This window comes from Entamoeba invadens (genome assembly GCF_000330505.1).
Source record: "Entamoeba invadens IP1 unplaced genomic scaffold scaff_1105074725111, whole genome shotgun sequence".
Taxonomy (NCBI): Eukaryota; Evosea; order Mastigamoebida; family Endamoebidae; genus Entamoeba; species Entamoeba invadens.
The window spans coordinates 93,203-111,544 of record NW_004443550.1 but is presented as its reverse complement, the minus strand read 5'-3'; the positions used below and the strand labels follow the sequence as shown (position 1 = coordinate 111,544).

General features: G+C 26.2%; 1 protein-coding gene across 1 annotated transcript; it reads right to left on the bottom strand.

The window, feature by feature from the left end:
- Nucleotides 1-11,081: 11,081 nt before the first annotated feature.
- EIN_291490 (protein serine/threonine kinase, putative) lies at nt 11,082-15,926 on the bottom strand (the record flags this gene model as incomplete). The annotated part of the gene is made up of 1 exon (XM_004258763.1): nt 11,082-15,926. One exon carries the CDS (start codon nt 15,924-15,926, stop codon nt 11,082-11,084), a length of 4,845 nt encoding a protein of 1,614 aa, XP_004258811.1.
- Nucleotides 15,927-18,342: the final 2,416 nt, after the last annotated feature.

The following is an 18,342-nucleotide window of genomic DNA, read 5'->3' as shown; positions in this document are numbered from 1 at the left end:
TACACTGAATGATCAACAGAGATTTGTCAATGTTTTTATAGAGTATTATTTTTCCAAAAAATGAACATTGAATGCCACATTAAAAACTTTTGGACAATTATTTTTTGAAGTGAATGAAACCCACTCAAACTCATTTCAAACATTTTTAAAAACTAATAGAATCGATTTCACTGGTTCAAATTTAAAAATAAATATAAAGTAATAAAAATTATACTAAAATTAAAATCTTTTTATGAAACGATAATTTTATTCATTTGTATCATTTTATTTAAATTGCCAAATTTTGCAACAACACATTTTTTTAATTTCTATTTTATTCTTTTGCACATAAATTGTCAACAAAATCATGTTAACATTTGAAAAAGTTTGCTTATAATATAGAACCTATCTTTTAGAACATGTATCAAATAATTAAGAGTTATTTAATGATGTTTATAAATAACTTTTAATGTGGTTGTTTAGTTTTTTTTGAAAAATACGTTTCATCATGGCAAGACAAATCTATTGAAAATAAAGTTATATTTTCTGAAACTGTTGTTTTTTTAATACCAAAACATTTAAAGATAAGTTCGAAAAAAAAGACAAATTTTAGTTATTTAACTTTTTTCTAAACCTTTTTAAACAAAATATAATGGTAAACAATATTTAAATTTGTTTGTAAAAAATAGACCAATTTTATATTTTGATATATTTTTGTGTCCTTTCAAAAATAACAATTTGAGCGAGACTTTGAAACACATCTTTGACATTAATTAAAAGCTTAAAAAACATTCAAAAATGGCACACCCCATTTATTTGCCAGTTCCTTACCTTTCTCTTTTGTCACTTCTCGTTCATTTTCAAGGTGGCATTATGTTCCACGCAAAATAAAGGTAGTGTGTATAGAAATGGGTGTTTACTTTTTCAAACCAGTTCTTTGATTACCTTAACTTTTTAAAAGAAGCAAAAGATGTAACAGAATAACACAAAACAAACGCCTCGTCATATTGATATTCACGTTCAATTTAATATTTGTAAGTTTTTGTATCAACATATTTTTGGTTGTGTGGCAGGTCGATAAACACAAAATTGACTTTGTTTTTATTTAATGTGATATTTGTTAAATAAATATCTTTTTTAATATTTGGTTCGTAATTAAATCAAATACAAACACTTTTAATGTTATTATAATAATTGATCGTTTTTAAATTAAAAATTAAACTGTTTTTCAAAAGCAGGCGTTTCCAAAATAATTATTGCCGAAATGTGGTATTATAACGTACGAATTTATAAGAGAAAATGAACATTTTGGTTATGAAATGGTGACGTGGGTAATTAGGATTGTGATTTTGGAAACCTCTGTCAAAAGTCTGTACTGACCTTATATTTTTTTCTTAAAATCCTCTTTTTTAACCTACAAATTTTCTAAAAAGCGAATTAAAAAAAATAAAAGTACAGACAAAATATTTTGAAAGAAATTAATCCCGTTTCATTTTTTATGAGAATTGTTAGTAAATCTTCGCGTCATTTGGGCATCCTTTCCAAAAACAACCGATCATGTTATTTCTTTTCCATTATTAAGTCAATTTAAACAAGGAATTGTCGCGACAGAACGCCTTCTAATCAGTTGAAGAAACAAACCAATCATTTATGTCTTTTTTCAAACACAAGCTTGGTTTTGTGGTTGAAACTTTCAACAAAAAAACAAACAAATTGGCTTCTTTGATAAGTTCAAGTCTTTTATAAAATTGAGATCCAACAAGAAAAAAAAAAGAAAGAAAACCAAGTTAGAGAAAATAACCAATAAAACAACCTTTATTTTCAATGCAAATCTTGAAACATCTCAGGAATGAGTCAATGTAATTGTTGAATATTTTAATTGGTATTGAATCCCAAGCGTTTCGAAGTGCAGCTTTTAGTTTCTTGATCTCGCTGAATATTTCCTTCTCTTTTTTCACCAAAGTGTTTAGATGGTGCCAAAATGCTCAAATTAACTAAAATCTGGAATATTAGCCTTGCTCTATTTTGATGAAAAATCATTCCATGGTTGTAGTTTTTTGCTTCTTCAAACACCATTGACTTTTGCAGCATTTCAACATAAGCTTCGGCATTCATTTTACCAGTGAGAAACGTTGGTTTTGACTTAATGATATGCCCAATGGCACCCCATATTATAACACCGGAATTGAAATTTGGGGTAGGAACTGAGTCCTTATCGGTGAATCCCCCCGTTTGTCTCCAAATGTAGTGCCCATAGGAAGAAAGGCAAAACCGGCTCTCGTCAGAGATAATAGTGTTGTTAATCCAGCGTGCCAAAACCTTTTATTGTTGAAATGTCGAGAACAAAATTGAAGTTTACCTGAAATGTGTTTTGTTGTCATGTTTGGTCTCTTTATCTATTTGGCAAAAACAAAACGTTTGTTTTTCCTAATTCTCCAAACAACATAAAAAATGCAAATCATGAAAATTGGATAATAAAGAAGAGAGTGGATTGGATAATGTTTCCTCGACCACGATTTTCATGTCATCTGGCGACACCTTGAGTGGTCGACCAATTTTCTTTGGTTTTGCCTCTCTCCATTTTTTCAACTCCGCCACTGTATTTCGATACACTCCAGCCAACTTACATATTTTAGTATAAGAATACCTCATCAAGAAGTGTTTTGGCTCTAAGCATCTTCTTCTTCTATTTAGTCTTGAAAAGTGGTCCCTCTGTGGCTTTTGGCATCTTTAATATGCTAATTTTTTCTTATTTTATTTTTTAATGCACTTATGGGAAAAAAGTCTTGTTATTGGAAATCAAAAATCCCGTTATTTGAAAAAAAGAGGAAAATCTTTGTTTAAACAGGGTCTATCATGGAACAAAAAAAGTTTGGAACTTGTCCCAAAATGCATTTTAAAATGAAAAGGGGTATTTTTCTTTGTTTTTATGATAAAAATAAAGTAGTTTTAGTAAAATTCATAGTTATGTTTGTTTTTACGATCTCCAAAACCTTTTCTTTACAGATGGAGACTTTTTGCCGCGGTCATTTTTGATGTTAAAACGACAGTTAACAACAAAACGATAAATTATTAAAATGTATAGTATACTAGGGTGCGCAATCGCAAACCAAAATTGCCCAAAATGCCCGTTTTTTACATTAAAAATTTATTTGCATAAGACAATCATTATTTTTCAATAATCGCAATCTGCAAATTCCATGGAACATGTAGTTCCTTTTTGAGATATGCCATTTCGACCAAAAAATCAAAGATCAACAACAAAAAGAAAAAAACCAGTTTTTATTATTATTTGCATTTTTAATTTCAAAATCATTTTCATCACCAAAAAGAAAAAATGCCGATTTCTTTATCTTTTTTTACAAACCTCCAAAAAAACTTTATTCTCTTACCACAAAAACATAAATTTTGATGGTAAAAAAGAAAAAAGGAATAACTTTGAAAATATAAGGTATTATCATGTTTTTTTTAAAGTTGAGATTATTTTTAGCAAGTCTCAACTTCAAAACAGTAAACGAAGAAATATAATATGATAAATTAAAAAAACAAAGTCGGTTTTTTCTCTGGCTTCGGATATAAAACTTTTCATTTTATCGTTGTAGACTTTGTTTAGCAATGAAATTCTAAATGTGGTAATTCCATACAGCTTACATTGGGGTCAAGGAGCTTGATCAACTCGACCAAGAATGGATTTGTTACCCGTCTCAAAGAAATATTTCCAGTAATGAAAAATTTTAACAAAAGTGTGTTGAGCTCGACACTTTTTGGAGAGTAATATTTTAATATTTCAAAATCGTCTATGTCATTCTCATCAATGCTTTCGGGGTGAAGTGAATAAAGGTGGGTTTTCAAAGAGGAAGTTGTTCCTTAAAAACCGAGGTATTAATGACAAAATTTGCACTTTGCTTTTCCCTTACAATTTAAACATCTCGCGTTGAAATTGCGATGTTTGGAACACTTTTTACAATATTTTTCAAAATACTTCCAAACAAATAAAATTTCTTTATTGAATATTTGCATATGTTTTTATTGATTTTTTAAATACAAGTTTTGTTTTTTTTTGGAATGATAATAATTTTAATTAAATAAACGTTTTTATTTAATTATAAATTAGTTTTTTAGTTGACACTAATTGTTTTTTTTGCCGTCTGTTGAAGGGTTTGGTTTTTTGAAAAAAGTTAAGTATTGATTTAAATATCCAAGTTCTTTATAGTTTACTTCTAATTGTTCAAATTTGACAAAAGCGTTTTTTCTTTTTTATCTTTTAAATAATTTACATTTTTGGTTAGAAAAAAGGAACTTTAGTATTTTTAATAGTGCATTGTGTACACGTTTCATAAAATAGAAGAATTTTGTCTCTTTTTCCATTTTCAGTAAAAATAAGAAATTTGAACAATATCATCTTTGTTATCACCACAAAAGAGTTACTTTACCACTTTATAAATTTTTACTCTTGTGATTGCGCACCCTAATGGTATACAAATAAATGGTTAATTAATATAATATTTATACTATACAAAATAAAACTATTAATTATAATTGATAATATTATAAAATATTAGTAATTTTTTAATAAAGATAAAATAATAATTTAGCTTATTGAAATAAAATTTGTTATTAACCATACTTCTCTTAACAAAGTTAAATGAAATAAACCAGAACAGAGCTGTCACCTTGCTATTACTTGTTAAATTTAATTTATTGTTGCTTTTCATCACTTTCAAACATCATATAGTGGTTTAATATAGCAAATTAATATAGAAAAAAGTAATAGAATGGAGTATAAAAAACTTTGAATCAAGATACTTGATGTTGTTAATAAAATTAGTTTGCTTTATAAACGTGCAATACTTTGATAGAACAGAAGAGTTATTATTCGCAGATAAACAAGTGAAACTACACTGTTCATCATTGATGCATAAACAGAGTGTTTGAAACAAAACAACCTCAATTATCTTCATTCCATTGTTTAGTCTTTTTGTTTGTTTTATCAAAGCTATTATTGTATCATATATTTATTATATTTATAAGTAATTATAGGGGGTCTATAAACTGGTTTGGATCCATAAACTAGTTGGGGAATGCTCCGAAACTTCGAAATTAATACAATGTAAAAGATAATCAATTAATATTTATTGTTATTATTCAAAAAAACAAAAACCCTTGATTTTCTGTTTTCGCTCACTTTTTGGAACAATTTTGATTTATTTGTTTGTGGTAGGAAAATGGATTTATTAACTGGCCAATAATATGAACGCTTTTTGTAAGTCAAGTATTGTATTTGTAACTTTTAAAAATATATTTTTACAAATATTGTTTTGTAACAAACCCGTTGCGAAGTGACGGGTAAAAATTTGCAATAATTTTTGTTTTTTGGAACGAAAAATGAAACCTCTGTTTTTGTATTTATCTAAAAAATAGTCATCGTTTCTCTTAACGATGATGTTTATTTTAATATGTTTAAACACAAAGTGTTATATATGATACATGTGGGATAAAATTATAATATTATTGTTCGTTATAAAGGGTAATATGTAAAAATATGTGTTTTAAAAAGTTAAAAAACGAATCCCTGTAAAAATAATTTATACTCTTTATTTTGAAAAATTGGAATTTCAATTTGTTGCAATTGACTCTGTGATAACATCTATAAAATAAATAAATTGAAATGAATGATAGGTAAATGCACTACATCCATTATTGTAAGGTTGTTGATTTTTTGAAAATAAAATGAAAAATCAATAGTTTTATTGATAGTAAATTATAATATTGTTCTAGTTTTATAAAAATTAATAAAGTCAACTTTAATAAACACATTCTTGGATATCAAGAGTGAGTTTTGTTGTTAATAAAAAGCTGTTAACAACATGTTAAATACACCATTTGAATGTTGTGTGTCTGATCACTGTTATTTATTAAAGAATAAGTTGATGTGTGAATAATAATTCTTAATAAAATAATAATTTTATAAACTAATAAATAAGCATAATAAATATTATTAATAATTATAGCATTATAATAGTATAATATAATATACATCTTAAGTAAAAACATTTTATAAAAATAATGTTTTTTATTAAAATGCTTTTAATAAATATATTAATCGCCATTTATTGCCATAATAATTTCAAATGAATCTCGATAAACAATTAAAATTTAATATTTTATTATATTAAAATATTAATTGTATTAATCAAAAACATTGTTACGTTTCAATTCAAATTTTAAATAATATAAAATTACATAAAAATATAATGGATTAAAAAGTCAACAGATTTAAAAAAACGAATTTTGGACTATAAAAGAAAAAAAATATGAACTCAAAACAGTCATTCATTGCGATATTTATAATATGCTGGAGTGATTGTGATAAAATATAATATATAATATGTGTGAGAGCGAGATAATTTAATTTGCCATGGTCGTTGACAATTTTTTGTGTAGTGTGAACAAAATGTTTAAATATGTGTTATATGATAAAAAAGAGAACGCGATTCTCTTCAGAAATAATATATTTTATCAACAAAAAAATATAAATGATTTGTTTTTATTCATTGGTTATTTTTGGGTTTTTATTAATTTCTAAAATTGCAAAACAACAAAAAAATAGTAATTAACATGTTTTATACTTCCCAAAACTGCAGAGCAGGGTTTTTCTTTTCCAAAATACGTGTAAATATTGTTTTTTTCCTTAAAAAGTTTCTAATAAATTCCCCAACTAGTTTATGGACCCCAACCAGTTTATAGACCCCCTATATTACCAAAAACACATGGCATCTGAAAAATACGAAAAGAAAATTTTGTTAAAAACAAACGTTGAAGAAAAAGTAATTTTTATGTTATTAACAAACACGATTGTCGATTATTTACCAGATGTGGTCACTGCAAAATCAAGAAAAAGTACCATTACAAGACAAAATAATAGAATAATGAAAACTGTGATAGAAAGAGAGTTGGACAATATATAACATCAAGAAGACAAATATTTGTATAGACAAACCGAAAAATTTGTCATTTTTGCTAGTTGTTTGAAAATGTACTTGTTGAAAAATAGAAAAAAATTCTGTTTGTGCATGGACGGAACGTTTGCTTCTTGTCCAGAAGAGTTTAGTCAATTGAAAACAATACATTGTTTACTCTCAAATGGTCAGTGTTTTTTATACTATTGTTGAACAAAAAAAAGAAAAATGGAGGACTATATCAACTTGTTTGCCGTATTACAAGAAACACACCATTGTATTTTTAGCAGGTTGTTCACAAATGAGACATCAACAATGAGTGATTTTGAAAATGTAGTTTTAAATGTATTAGAGTCGTTTAATTGTGATGTCCATTGTTGCATGTTTCACTTTTGCCAATGTGTTTGGCGCAAAATTGTAAATTTTGAGCTAACACCGTTTTATATCAAAGGAACAAATGAAAAGTTGGTAATGAAATGGTTGATGATTATACCAATTTTAAAGAAAATGATTTCAGACCACTTTTTTAAAATGTAATTTTTAATAACATTTTTAAATTTCAAGAAAATGTTTTTGCGTTGTTAATAAAACTCTATGAGTACTTTGAACGAGTGTGGATTAATGGAAATTTCCCAATATGTTATTGGAGTCAATATAATAGAGATGTAAGAACGGATAATAGAAGCGAATCATTCCACTCTTCTTTAATAAAGAAGTTGAACACTCCGAAACCTTCAATTGAAAAGTTGTTGTTAGTTTTTGTTAAATACAAAAATTCAGTCATTGTCCAAATTAAACAAATGATAGAAGGAAAAAACATGAAACTAAAAACATCTTTGTACATAAAAAACAAATCGTACAATTGACCGAAAGTTTTTGCAATGAGAGTCTGACATTGTGTGAGTTCATTAATTCTTTGATTTGCAAAGAATCGTTTTTGTTACACGAGAACAACTTCAAAAACATGGAATTGAACAACGAAGATGAAGCGAATGCGTGGATTCCAAAGAGAAAAGATGAATCTATTGATGTAAAGAAATGTGATTTGACTTTGGATTTAAATATGTATGGCATTTTTATGTTGATTACGATGAAATTTATAAAGAATGTAATACAATATATTTGTTAAGTGATGACTGTTTGATGGAAATTGAAACTCCAATACAAATTGAAGAAAAAGTCGATAATATAACAAAAAATAACATTTCTTGTAAAAATACTACCATTGTTGTTAAGAAAAAAAATACCAGAAAAAGAAAAACCAAAGAAATAATAATTTTAATAATCACATTTAATTAGGTTTAAAAATTAAATTGAATTATTATGATTACGAATAGTTAAAATAATTATACAATTTTATTAAAAATTACAATTCATTTTTTATTTGAAAATATATGAACATTTATAAGTTTGTAATTTATTGCAATTTTTGGTTTAATCAAGAAATGTGATTTGTTTAAAAAGCAGTGTTTGGTTGATTTGAAAGAAATGATTTTTAATCGAAATTTCTAAAAATTGTATGATAAATATCTTAAACTTAAAATTAGCTGAGTACGGTATTAAAATTATTTTATTACAAGACGGTTATTTCTGTTGTATTTATCAAGTTTGTCACACCAAATGTATTTTATTGTGGTTTTAATATTATATTTTATCGGGAAATTAATATACAAACTGCAAATCTAATTTTGAATCAAGTTCTATTAATTGAATGATTATTTATAAAAATTAATTTTAATAAATCGTTTTTTAAATGTGTGTTTTTAATTTATTGTTGGGGATGAAGTAAAATCCATTTTACCTGTTTACCAAAAAGAGAAAAAATTGGTAAAATATTTCACCAATTTACGATCTTAAAAATCCCTATATTTTAAAAAACATTTTTATTAAAAATCAAAAAAGTAATAACATTTCCATTTTCATCAATTATAATGTAATTACATAGTTTTTTTTGATTTTTGCCAACATTTAATTATTATTGCAATTGATGTTAAAAAATGAATAAAAAAACAAAAAAGACCAAAATAAATCCAACAATAACCAATATCATCAAATTAAATTTTTATTTTTTATGAAAAAAAAACAATACAAATGTTACTTTTGTTGTTTTTTAATTAATATAATTATGTTTGATGAAATATTTTTATTTTCATCGTAAGCTGATACATTAATATAAGTGAAAACAACATAAAAATAACAAAATTTTATTTTGGATTTGATAAACAAATTTGTATTATTATATGCGCAGTTTATAAAAACGATAGGCACTTTTTGTTTAAAATCATTGATTATCATTTACTACCGTATATCATTTTAAAATTAACAACTATTCTTATCAATCAATGCAATTGAAAGAATCATAGATTTATATGTAAGTGTTATTTAATTTTTGTTATTGTACTTATTTCAAATAAACATTATTTTCATATAATAAAAGAAATAATGTCCAGTAAAAATATATGTTTTATGTCATAACTTTCAAAAAACATTGTAAAAAGATGTTACTTGACATAAAAAGTCACAAATCGAAGTTGTTGTTTATTTTAAAATTATGTCTGATAGATAAAATCGCAATGATATAATCATTGTTATCATATTTTATTTATCAAAAATATAACGATTTTAATTCATAATTATTATTTTATATTTGTTTTGAAATATAATGTCTCAAATAATAATAAGTATTACTAAGCGCATTTTCAAAAAAAACAAACAGATAATTACAAAAAATGTTATAGTTAATCAATCTAAACCACGATTAAGTGTTGTACAAATGATATTTTCGATATTTGTTGCCAATAAAAACAAATTAAATTAATTATGAGCATTTCTCAATGTATTTTATATTATATTTTTTTAATATATATTCCAGATTTTTAAATAATATGTTTTTGATTTGTACCTTTTTTATTAAATATAGTGTTGTTATCTTTAAATTATTTATTAAACATGTTTTGTGTAAATTGTTTTTTATTTATGATAAGTAATAAAAATATTTACAATAAGATGAATATTGCCGCTCATTGTGGTAATTGTAAAAAAATCATTATTGAATTTTTCATTTTTTTCAAAATGCAAAAATTGTTTTAACCAAAAACATAAAAATGATATTTATCAAATTATTCTTTGAAAACAAAACCAAAATTCTAGAACTTAAATAGTTCTATTTGGTGAAACGAATTCACCAAATAATTTACTAAAACATAAATTTTCAGTAAAATTATTACACCATTTTACTTCATCCCTATTTATTGTTGAATTCAAAAAAACTTTTGTTGTATTGATATTATTACCCACATTATTTAGTAATTTAGTAATAATTTAATTTATTTAGTCTTACATTATTTTTGCCAACATCATTTTGTCCTGTCGTCATCCTAATAAACAATAAATTATTCCCGTTTATTTTAACACTATTAACGAAATATAAACTCATATTATTCCTGACAATAAAGGTCAAATACGTTTAATTTTACTTCATTTTTTGATAAGGATGTATTTTTAAGGCATAATGAAAACAGGAAAAATATTATATGGTTTAAGATACCCTTAATGTTTTGCTAGTTTTTATTGGCGCAATTATTGACAGACCAAAAAATGGGGAATTTAGATTATATAAAATAAATTAAAACCCAAATTATAATTTTATAAATTTTTCAAAGTTTATAAAAATCTATTTAATTACCCTTTTTATTGTTTTTGAGATCAATTGCATATTGAAATTCCAATACACCTCAAAGTCTATGTTTTGTTTTCTTTTCTTTGTTATTTCCAGACCAGTATGTTTTATGATGCGATTTGGTCTTTGTTATATTTTATAATTAATTTTATTATTGTTATAAGTTGTAGACATCTCAATAAATTTTTGATCTGACTTTTCCATTGAACTGTGACTTGTTTCTGAAAGGATCAAGCAAAAAAGTGAACCTTTGTTCATCCCAACTTCAACAAAAAATTCACTTTTTTACTATAATTTATAACAATTTACCATAAAATTTACTAGAGCCGTCTTTCCAGGGTGTCTAGCTTTTTGAAAAAATCAAAAAAAGGTCACATTTACATTACAATTGACTAAGATTTTTATTTTTTTACAAATTTTGATTTTTCCCGTCCTCGAAGGGTTAAAAATCGAATTTAAAACATTTAATTGAATTTTTCGTATAAATCCTCCAATTTTTCAAGTACTTCTTTAACATCAGCTCTTTCTTTTGGATCGTCTTCCCATGCTCTCTGTACAACATGAAACTGTTCATCACTCAAATCACCCGGTTTTTGAATTCTATTTCCTTTATTTACAAAATCAATGATATCCCACGGGTACTTAAATCGATCTCCGGGATATGCCTCTCCCCATATAAATATCTCAAACATAGTAATTGCAAATGAATAAACATCTGCCGGTTTTTTATACTTCTGTCCTTTTAATAGTTCACCAGCCATATAAATGGGTGTCCCAATACCCTTAGTAAACGTCATATTAGTCATCAGCATATTAATATTTCTTGAACTCCCAAAGTCTGTCAACTTTGCATTGACTTCAATGCCATCTTCCAAATTCACAATTAATATATTGTCTGGCTTAATATCTCTGTGTAAAATCCCATTATTGTGCAAATATTCAATTCCTTTTGCGGCATCGATAAGAAATTTCAACCGCAATTTCATTGGAAAAGTTATTGTGAGTGGAGGGTATTTCTCAAAATTGTTACCAAACCCACTTACTATCGTTTTCCGATCTATTTTCATAACGGACGTTTGTACTCGACATTCTTCTTCTATATTATTACTATTATCTTTTGATAATAGTAATTCTTGATTTAAACAATTTGGTTGTTCTTGTGGCTTTAATTCTAATACATTGGGTACTTCGTTTTTTGTCTCAATTTCAGTGGTTTTGGTGAGTGTATTTATAATGGACGTTTTGTGTTGACTTGGTGTGGGTTGATTGTTTTGGGAAATTTTATTCGAAACTATTTGTTTGTGGACACCAACTTTGATTTTGCTATAATTAGAGTTGTACTCGAGTATTTTGGATATTTTAAGTAACTTTTTGTACTTTGCTGCACTGACTTCGTCCTCGGCTTTTCCAAATTTTTTTCGTGGATTTTTTGAAGTTAAATTGATTAAGTCTTGAAGAGACCCAAATTCAGCTAATTCGGTGACCATACAAATTTTTGTTGGTATAAAAACAGCACCGAAAAAGTGAACAATAAAGTCACATCTAAATTTGTCAAGCATGTGCACTTCATTTTCAAATTCTTTAAGTCGATTTCCCCCATCTGCAAAATTATAACTTTTCATCTTTTTAATCGCAACAATGTTTCCTCTAAAAAAACCTTTGTAAACTATCCCAAAACTCCCCTCTCCTATTTTTGCATCTTCTATTAATTCTGAATAATCAAGACAAGACGATTGGGCGGTTATACCTTTTAAATCAATGTCGTTATACTTTTCTGTGTTATTTTTGATATCCTTTGAAACAATAACAATTTTGGAAGAAATCGAACATGTGCAATTTGCTTTAAATTTAAGTTCAAATTCGCAAGCATATCCACTTTTTAGTAAAACAACCTCAGGAGAAAAAGTTATAGTAAATTTGTCACTCACATCTGCAGTTGAAAATTGGATCTTTTGAATTGGGGATTTTCGAGTTTTGATATTACCAACACAAAACAGAAGACGAATTTCAGTGTCTATTGGAATTTCGTCATATTCAGTGTTCAGATCAATATCTCGGGATGAAACACAAATGTTGTTTTTTAAATTCAAAAACTGAATATTCGATGTATTCATATTGAAAATAGTGTAATTTTGTTCGATATTTCTTTTCTGCATTTTCCTGAAAAGTCTCCGCAATAAGAATAGAAATAAAACAATCAAAACATTTAAACCGACCAACACCAACACAATTAAAGGAACTAAAAGATACCAATTTGGCGCCTCTTGACAATACATTCCATTTTTACTTGGAGTGTACCAAAACACACATTTTTCACATTTTGAGTTTTCAATTTTGACGCAATTTGATACTTCTGACACGTTTTTACAAATGTTGTTTTCATTTAACAAATGATTAGCATAACATGAGGTACACACTTTTTCTATAGAACATGTAAAACAATTTGAATTACACTTTTTACACTCATTTCCATTTATTCGGTAATACCCATTTTTACACTTCGCACACCCATTTTGAGTCACTTTCTCTTCGCATAGTTCTTCAAGTTGACTGAAAGGTAGACAATCACCATTTATAGTCATGTAAAACGACTCTGCACATGTGTAACAAGTCTCTTTGTCTTGACAAGTCGCACATTTTGAGGAACATTCAAAACACTCAAAGCCACTCCTATAATATTTATCTGCACAAATTACACATCCCCCAGTAATGGAAAGTTTGTCACAAATACCAACCAAATTGTCATTTGATTTACACGTCCCATCTGAAAGATAAGTCTCGTTGTAACATGAAAGACATGTTGTTGCTGTAGATAAACAAGTCTTACATTCCGGAGAACACTTCAAACAACTCCTTGTATTTGAGTCGAAATAGTAATTGTCTATGCAACGAAGACAATCAAAAGAACTCGATACTTCACATAATTTATTTGAATTTTGTTGACATTTATTATTGGACAACATATAGTCTTTTGCACATTCAACACATTTCCCGTTTGTTATATATGAACATTTTTCAATCACATTTGCACAGCGTCCGTTTTCATCATTACCAGAATCACATTTTTCATTGATTGTACAAGACCATGTTGTAAGGTCTGTATATGTAATTGAATAATTTGGCACGCATTTTGTGGGTACATTTGACATACAATAGAATGTACTTTTTAGAGGCGTAATCACATCATTACATGATTCACAAGAATATTGACTGACTCTAAAACCTTGTATACAAGAAGTGATGGATGTTACAGAATTGGCATCAGAATTGGGATCAACTTGTTGACATACACCTTCTTTTAAAATTAATTTTTGTTGTATGTTACATATATTACAAGTACCATCTCTGTTATATAAATAACAATCGCCTACTGGAACACAATTTGGATATTTGAAAATATAATTTTCTTTGCATTTGATACACAAATTGAATTTTTGATACAAACAATTTTCAATTTTCGCACACATTCCATTGACAACTGAATAATCTTGTGGACATCTGAGGCATTCAGTCGCGCCGTAAGAACAATTCAAACAATTTTGATCATAACATTTTATTGTCTGACTTTCACCACATGTCTGTGTATTTGTGTCAAAAGTCCCACTTTCACATTTCATACCAAAAACCATTTTAAAAACGCCATTTTGACTTATACCAGCAGAGTAAATCACTTCGTTGAGTGTAAGACTATCTTTTGATATGAAAAGAACCGTTTTAGAAAGGGAATTAATTGTTAATTGTATTGGAGTATTTTGTGGTGGAATGCTCACAATAAAAGGTTTCACTATTTTCACAAATGACATTTGAATATTTTGAATACCAACACTTTCTGTCTCGACATCTTCGTTTGCCGTTTTAATTGATTTTAAAAATTTGGTGTTTCTAAATTCTGGTTGGATTTCACTTTTAATTGTCTCATAAATAATTATAGAATCCAATGAAGGAAGCGGAGTTATATAACAATTGCTTCCTTCACATGGGCAATACGGTTCAAAATACGTTCGACTGTTTGTGAGTAAATTGACTGCCTTCAAGTGACAAAACACTTTTTGTGAAGTGCCAAATCGAATCAAATAACCACTTTTAGCACCGGGTGGTGTGAATTTAGTAATACCCTCCATGTTAACATCTGGTGATAATTCTTCAGTAAACATTAAATCAAACTCTTGCGTGCTTGTTGAAGTCAAAGAACTAATCAAAACTGATTTTGTAAAGAGAATTGGGATGTCACGAATACTTCTCTTTGTATTTTTAATAGTGCATTGTGTTAAAGTTGATGTCAGTGAATTACTTATAAAAGATTTTTTATCAACAACAATATTGGCGTTATTACACTCAAAATTTGAAGTTGAAAGTTTCTCAAATAATCCATTTGAAACATCCTTTTGGTCTGTTATTATTGTATTGACACTTTCAATTTGATCAAAAAACTCCAAAGTGCCGTTCACCTCGATTTTAAATGTTTCACTTGTTATCCGCGAATTTCCACTCATCTTTAAAGTCGAGTTTTTAATGTCAGCAGTTTTTGGTAATACAATTTGGACGTAATTTTCAATGACCATTATTGTAGAGTCTGTGATCCAAAATTGTGGTTCAGTTGAATACGTTTCAATAAAATTCAGTTGACTATTTCCAATCATTTTTATTGAAGAAGTTTGTTCTGTTTTAAATTGTTTATTTAAATTTACATGTGCATTATTTTTGATCAAAACACTTGAATTTTTCACATTAAAATTTGAAGCTTTGGCCATCGAGTTTGTATTCATCTCGAAAGTTCCTTTTGAATTTACAGAAATGGTATTTTTGGAGTAAACAACAGAGTTGTCTGTCAATGTCAATGTTGCGTTAGATGCAACCCCCATTATTGTTCCTTGAATATAAAATTTGGATTCTTGGTAGAACACTGAAATGGAATTGTTATTAAAATACGCCTCTCCTGATGTTGTATAATTTGATTTGTCGTGCATTTCAAATATACACCCGTTTTGAAAATAAGTCAAGCCACTCGGAGCCTCAATCATAGACGATCCGGTTTGATTTAACACCCCATTTGCTATACATTTAAAGTCAGTATTATCATATGGGTACATCACTGCATTATTTGATAGTGTTAATACAATTTTGGTTGTAATTGTTGGGTCATCTTTTCCTATTGTCACATCATTATAACTTCTACATATACTTTCTGCAATTTCAAATGACGAAATTATATTGTAATTAGATGGACATGCTCCTTTAGAAAAAATAAACAGCTGAAATAGAAAGAAATTAAATATCAACCAAAAAATATATCTCTGGTGTTGGGCCATCAAAAGTGAAAATGTACTTTAAAGTTAAATAATATAGGATGAACTAAAAGAAAATTTAATTTGTTTGTTTTGTTTGTTTATTGTGGTTTATTTTTTGTTTTTTTTAAAAAAACAGTCAATATAAAAAAATTTAAAATTTACAAATATGAACTTTTTAAATTTTTTTATTAAATTTTGAACATTAAAAGTAAAGTTAATTTTCTTTTAATTAATGTTATTAAATTTGAAAACAATTGTTATTTAAATAAGTTATTATATTAATACTATTTTAACTTTTTTATTTGATAAAAATAGTGAAAGTTCATCCGGTTTTGTGAATATATGTTCTAAATTATTCGCTAATAGTAGTATAAAAAGAAACTTCATTCAAATAAAAGATTTATGTAAGACCTCCATTTTTTATCCAATCAACAGTCCGGGTTGACAATTCTTCTCAAAAAATCTATATTACTTCTGAAATTTAGTCAACTTTATACACTTTTGGGAATGAACTTAACTTTTTTTTATCCACTCAACAACCCATAAACAGAAAATATCTATTAATATTATCAAGAATGATTTTAAATTAATTGAAAAATAACATAAATAATAATTAGATCTTTTTAAAAAGATTTAAAAATAGTGCATTTTATGTACATTCGAACATCTGAAACTGACAACATAATAATTGTCTTTTATCATTGAAAAAAAATAACAAAATATAGGGTTATATTCAGTTTTTTCTGATATTTACTCATTATTGTATATTTGCCCAACTTCTTTCACAAAATGGAAACAAAATAATTCGAATCATTACATGTTTATATACTGATGTTATTCGTGTTGTTTTTTTGTAAAAAACATCAAATTAATTTAAACAATAAAAAAGTTTAATATAAATTTTGTAGTTATTGTTAATTGGAGTTTTAATGCAAAATAATAGTGATAAAAATTTAATCATAATTCAAAAATTGTTATTCTAAATAAAAACACTTGAAACAAATACTATAAAATAGTACATTTTTTGATAATTGTGTAATAACTCTATTTAACCTTAAGATTCTTTTTTTTAAACATTTTTTTTGGTAAAAAATGTTTTGTTGATGAGAACATTATCACTGTTAGTGTTTTTATCAAAACATTTCCAAAAATTAAAAAAAGGAAAACCAATAAATTATTGTTTGCGTGAATGGTTTGTTTATTGTTTACATTTCAAAAGAGTAAGTTTTTTTTGTATATCAAATCAAGTTCAAAAAAAATAAAATTTGTGTTTTATTTAAAACAGTAACAGTATCGTAAGGTTAAAAGACATATTTCTATTTGTTTTAAATATAAATACCAAAAAAATATTTATTATTGAACAATAAATTATTAAACCATAATATCAGTAATTTATCGTTTTTTTGTGAAAATTAAAGCTTAAAACAAAGAAATGAAAACATGTTTAACTGTTTTGAAATATAATAATAATATATTTTAATTGAAAAATATGAGTGTTGAAAGATTATCCTTAACAACAATTACCTTAACCAAAACAAAAAATTTGCTGTATTTATTTTTTTGAAGGAAGTCCACTTTTTCTACTGTTTGTAAGTCTTCATGTCACTGCATTTATTGTCTATATTGTGTAAGTGCAGATGTGGTTTTACTCCACTTGCTAAAAGGGCGAGAGAGAATTTATCAAAGGATAATTTGAAAAGTGAGTAAAAATGAACAAGTGGGCAATATGAGTGCGTCTTTATAAGCCTTCTTTTCAATTCTTTGTGTCACTCCGTATCCACTGACTTAATATTATGTTGGTCTTAATATAATTCGGGAACCAGATTAAATGTTTACTGAATTAGCTATTTTAATTAATTTTTATTTATATATTATTTCAAATTAATTGGATTTATTTCTTCAGATGTAGTGATAAAGGACAGTGTCTAATGTTAAATTAAATTGGTAAAGGATATTAAGTTAATCTATTAAATTTATCACAAAATGTTTATTAAATAAAACATTATTGTTTTAAATGTTTTTCTATAGAAATTTTTATGATTTCAAACAAATGAGAAATTAAATAAAAATTTATTATTAAAACTATATAATATATATCATATATATATTATAATGTTTAATATATTTAATTATATACATATTATACATCATATGTAATTAATATTTTTAATAAAACAATTAAAAACTTGGTAAAATAATATCTATAATAATTTAATTAAAAGTTAATTAATATTAAATTAATGAATAATCTGAAAAAACCTTCCGATTTTTTATTTAATTTACAAGATAATTTAGATTATATTTTGGTGTTAATAATCACTTATAGAAATATTTAAATTAGCTCGTTAATATTCATCACAATAATTCTGTTCTATTCACAACAACAAATGAAAGGGTTTGTCCAATTTGTGAGAATAAAACTCCTAAATTGAACAAC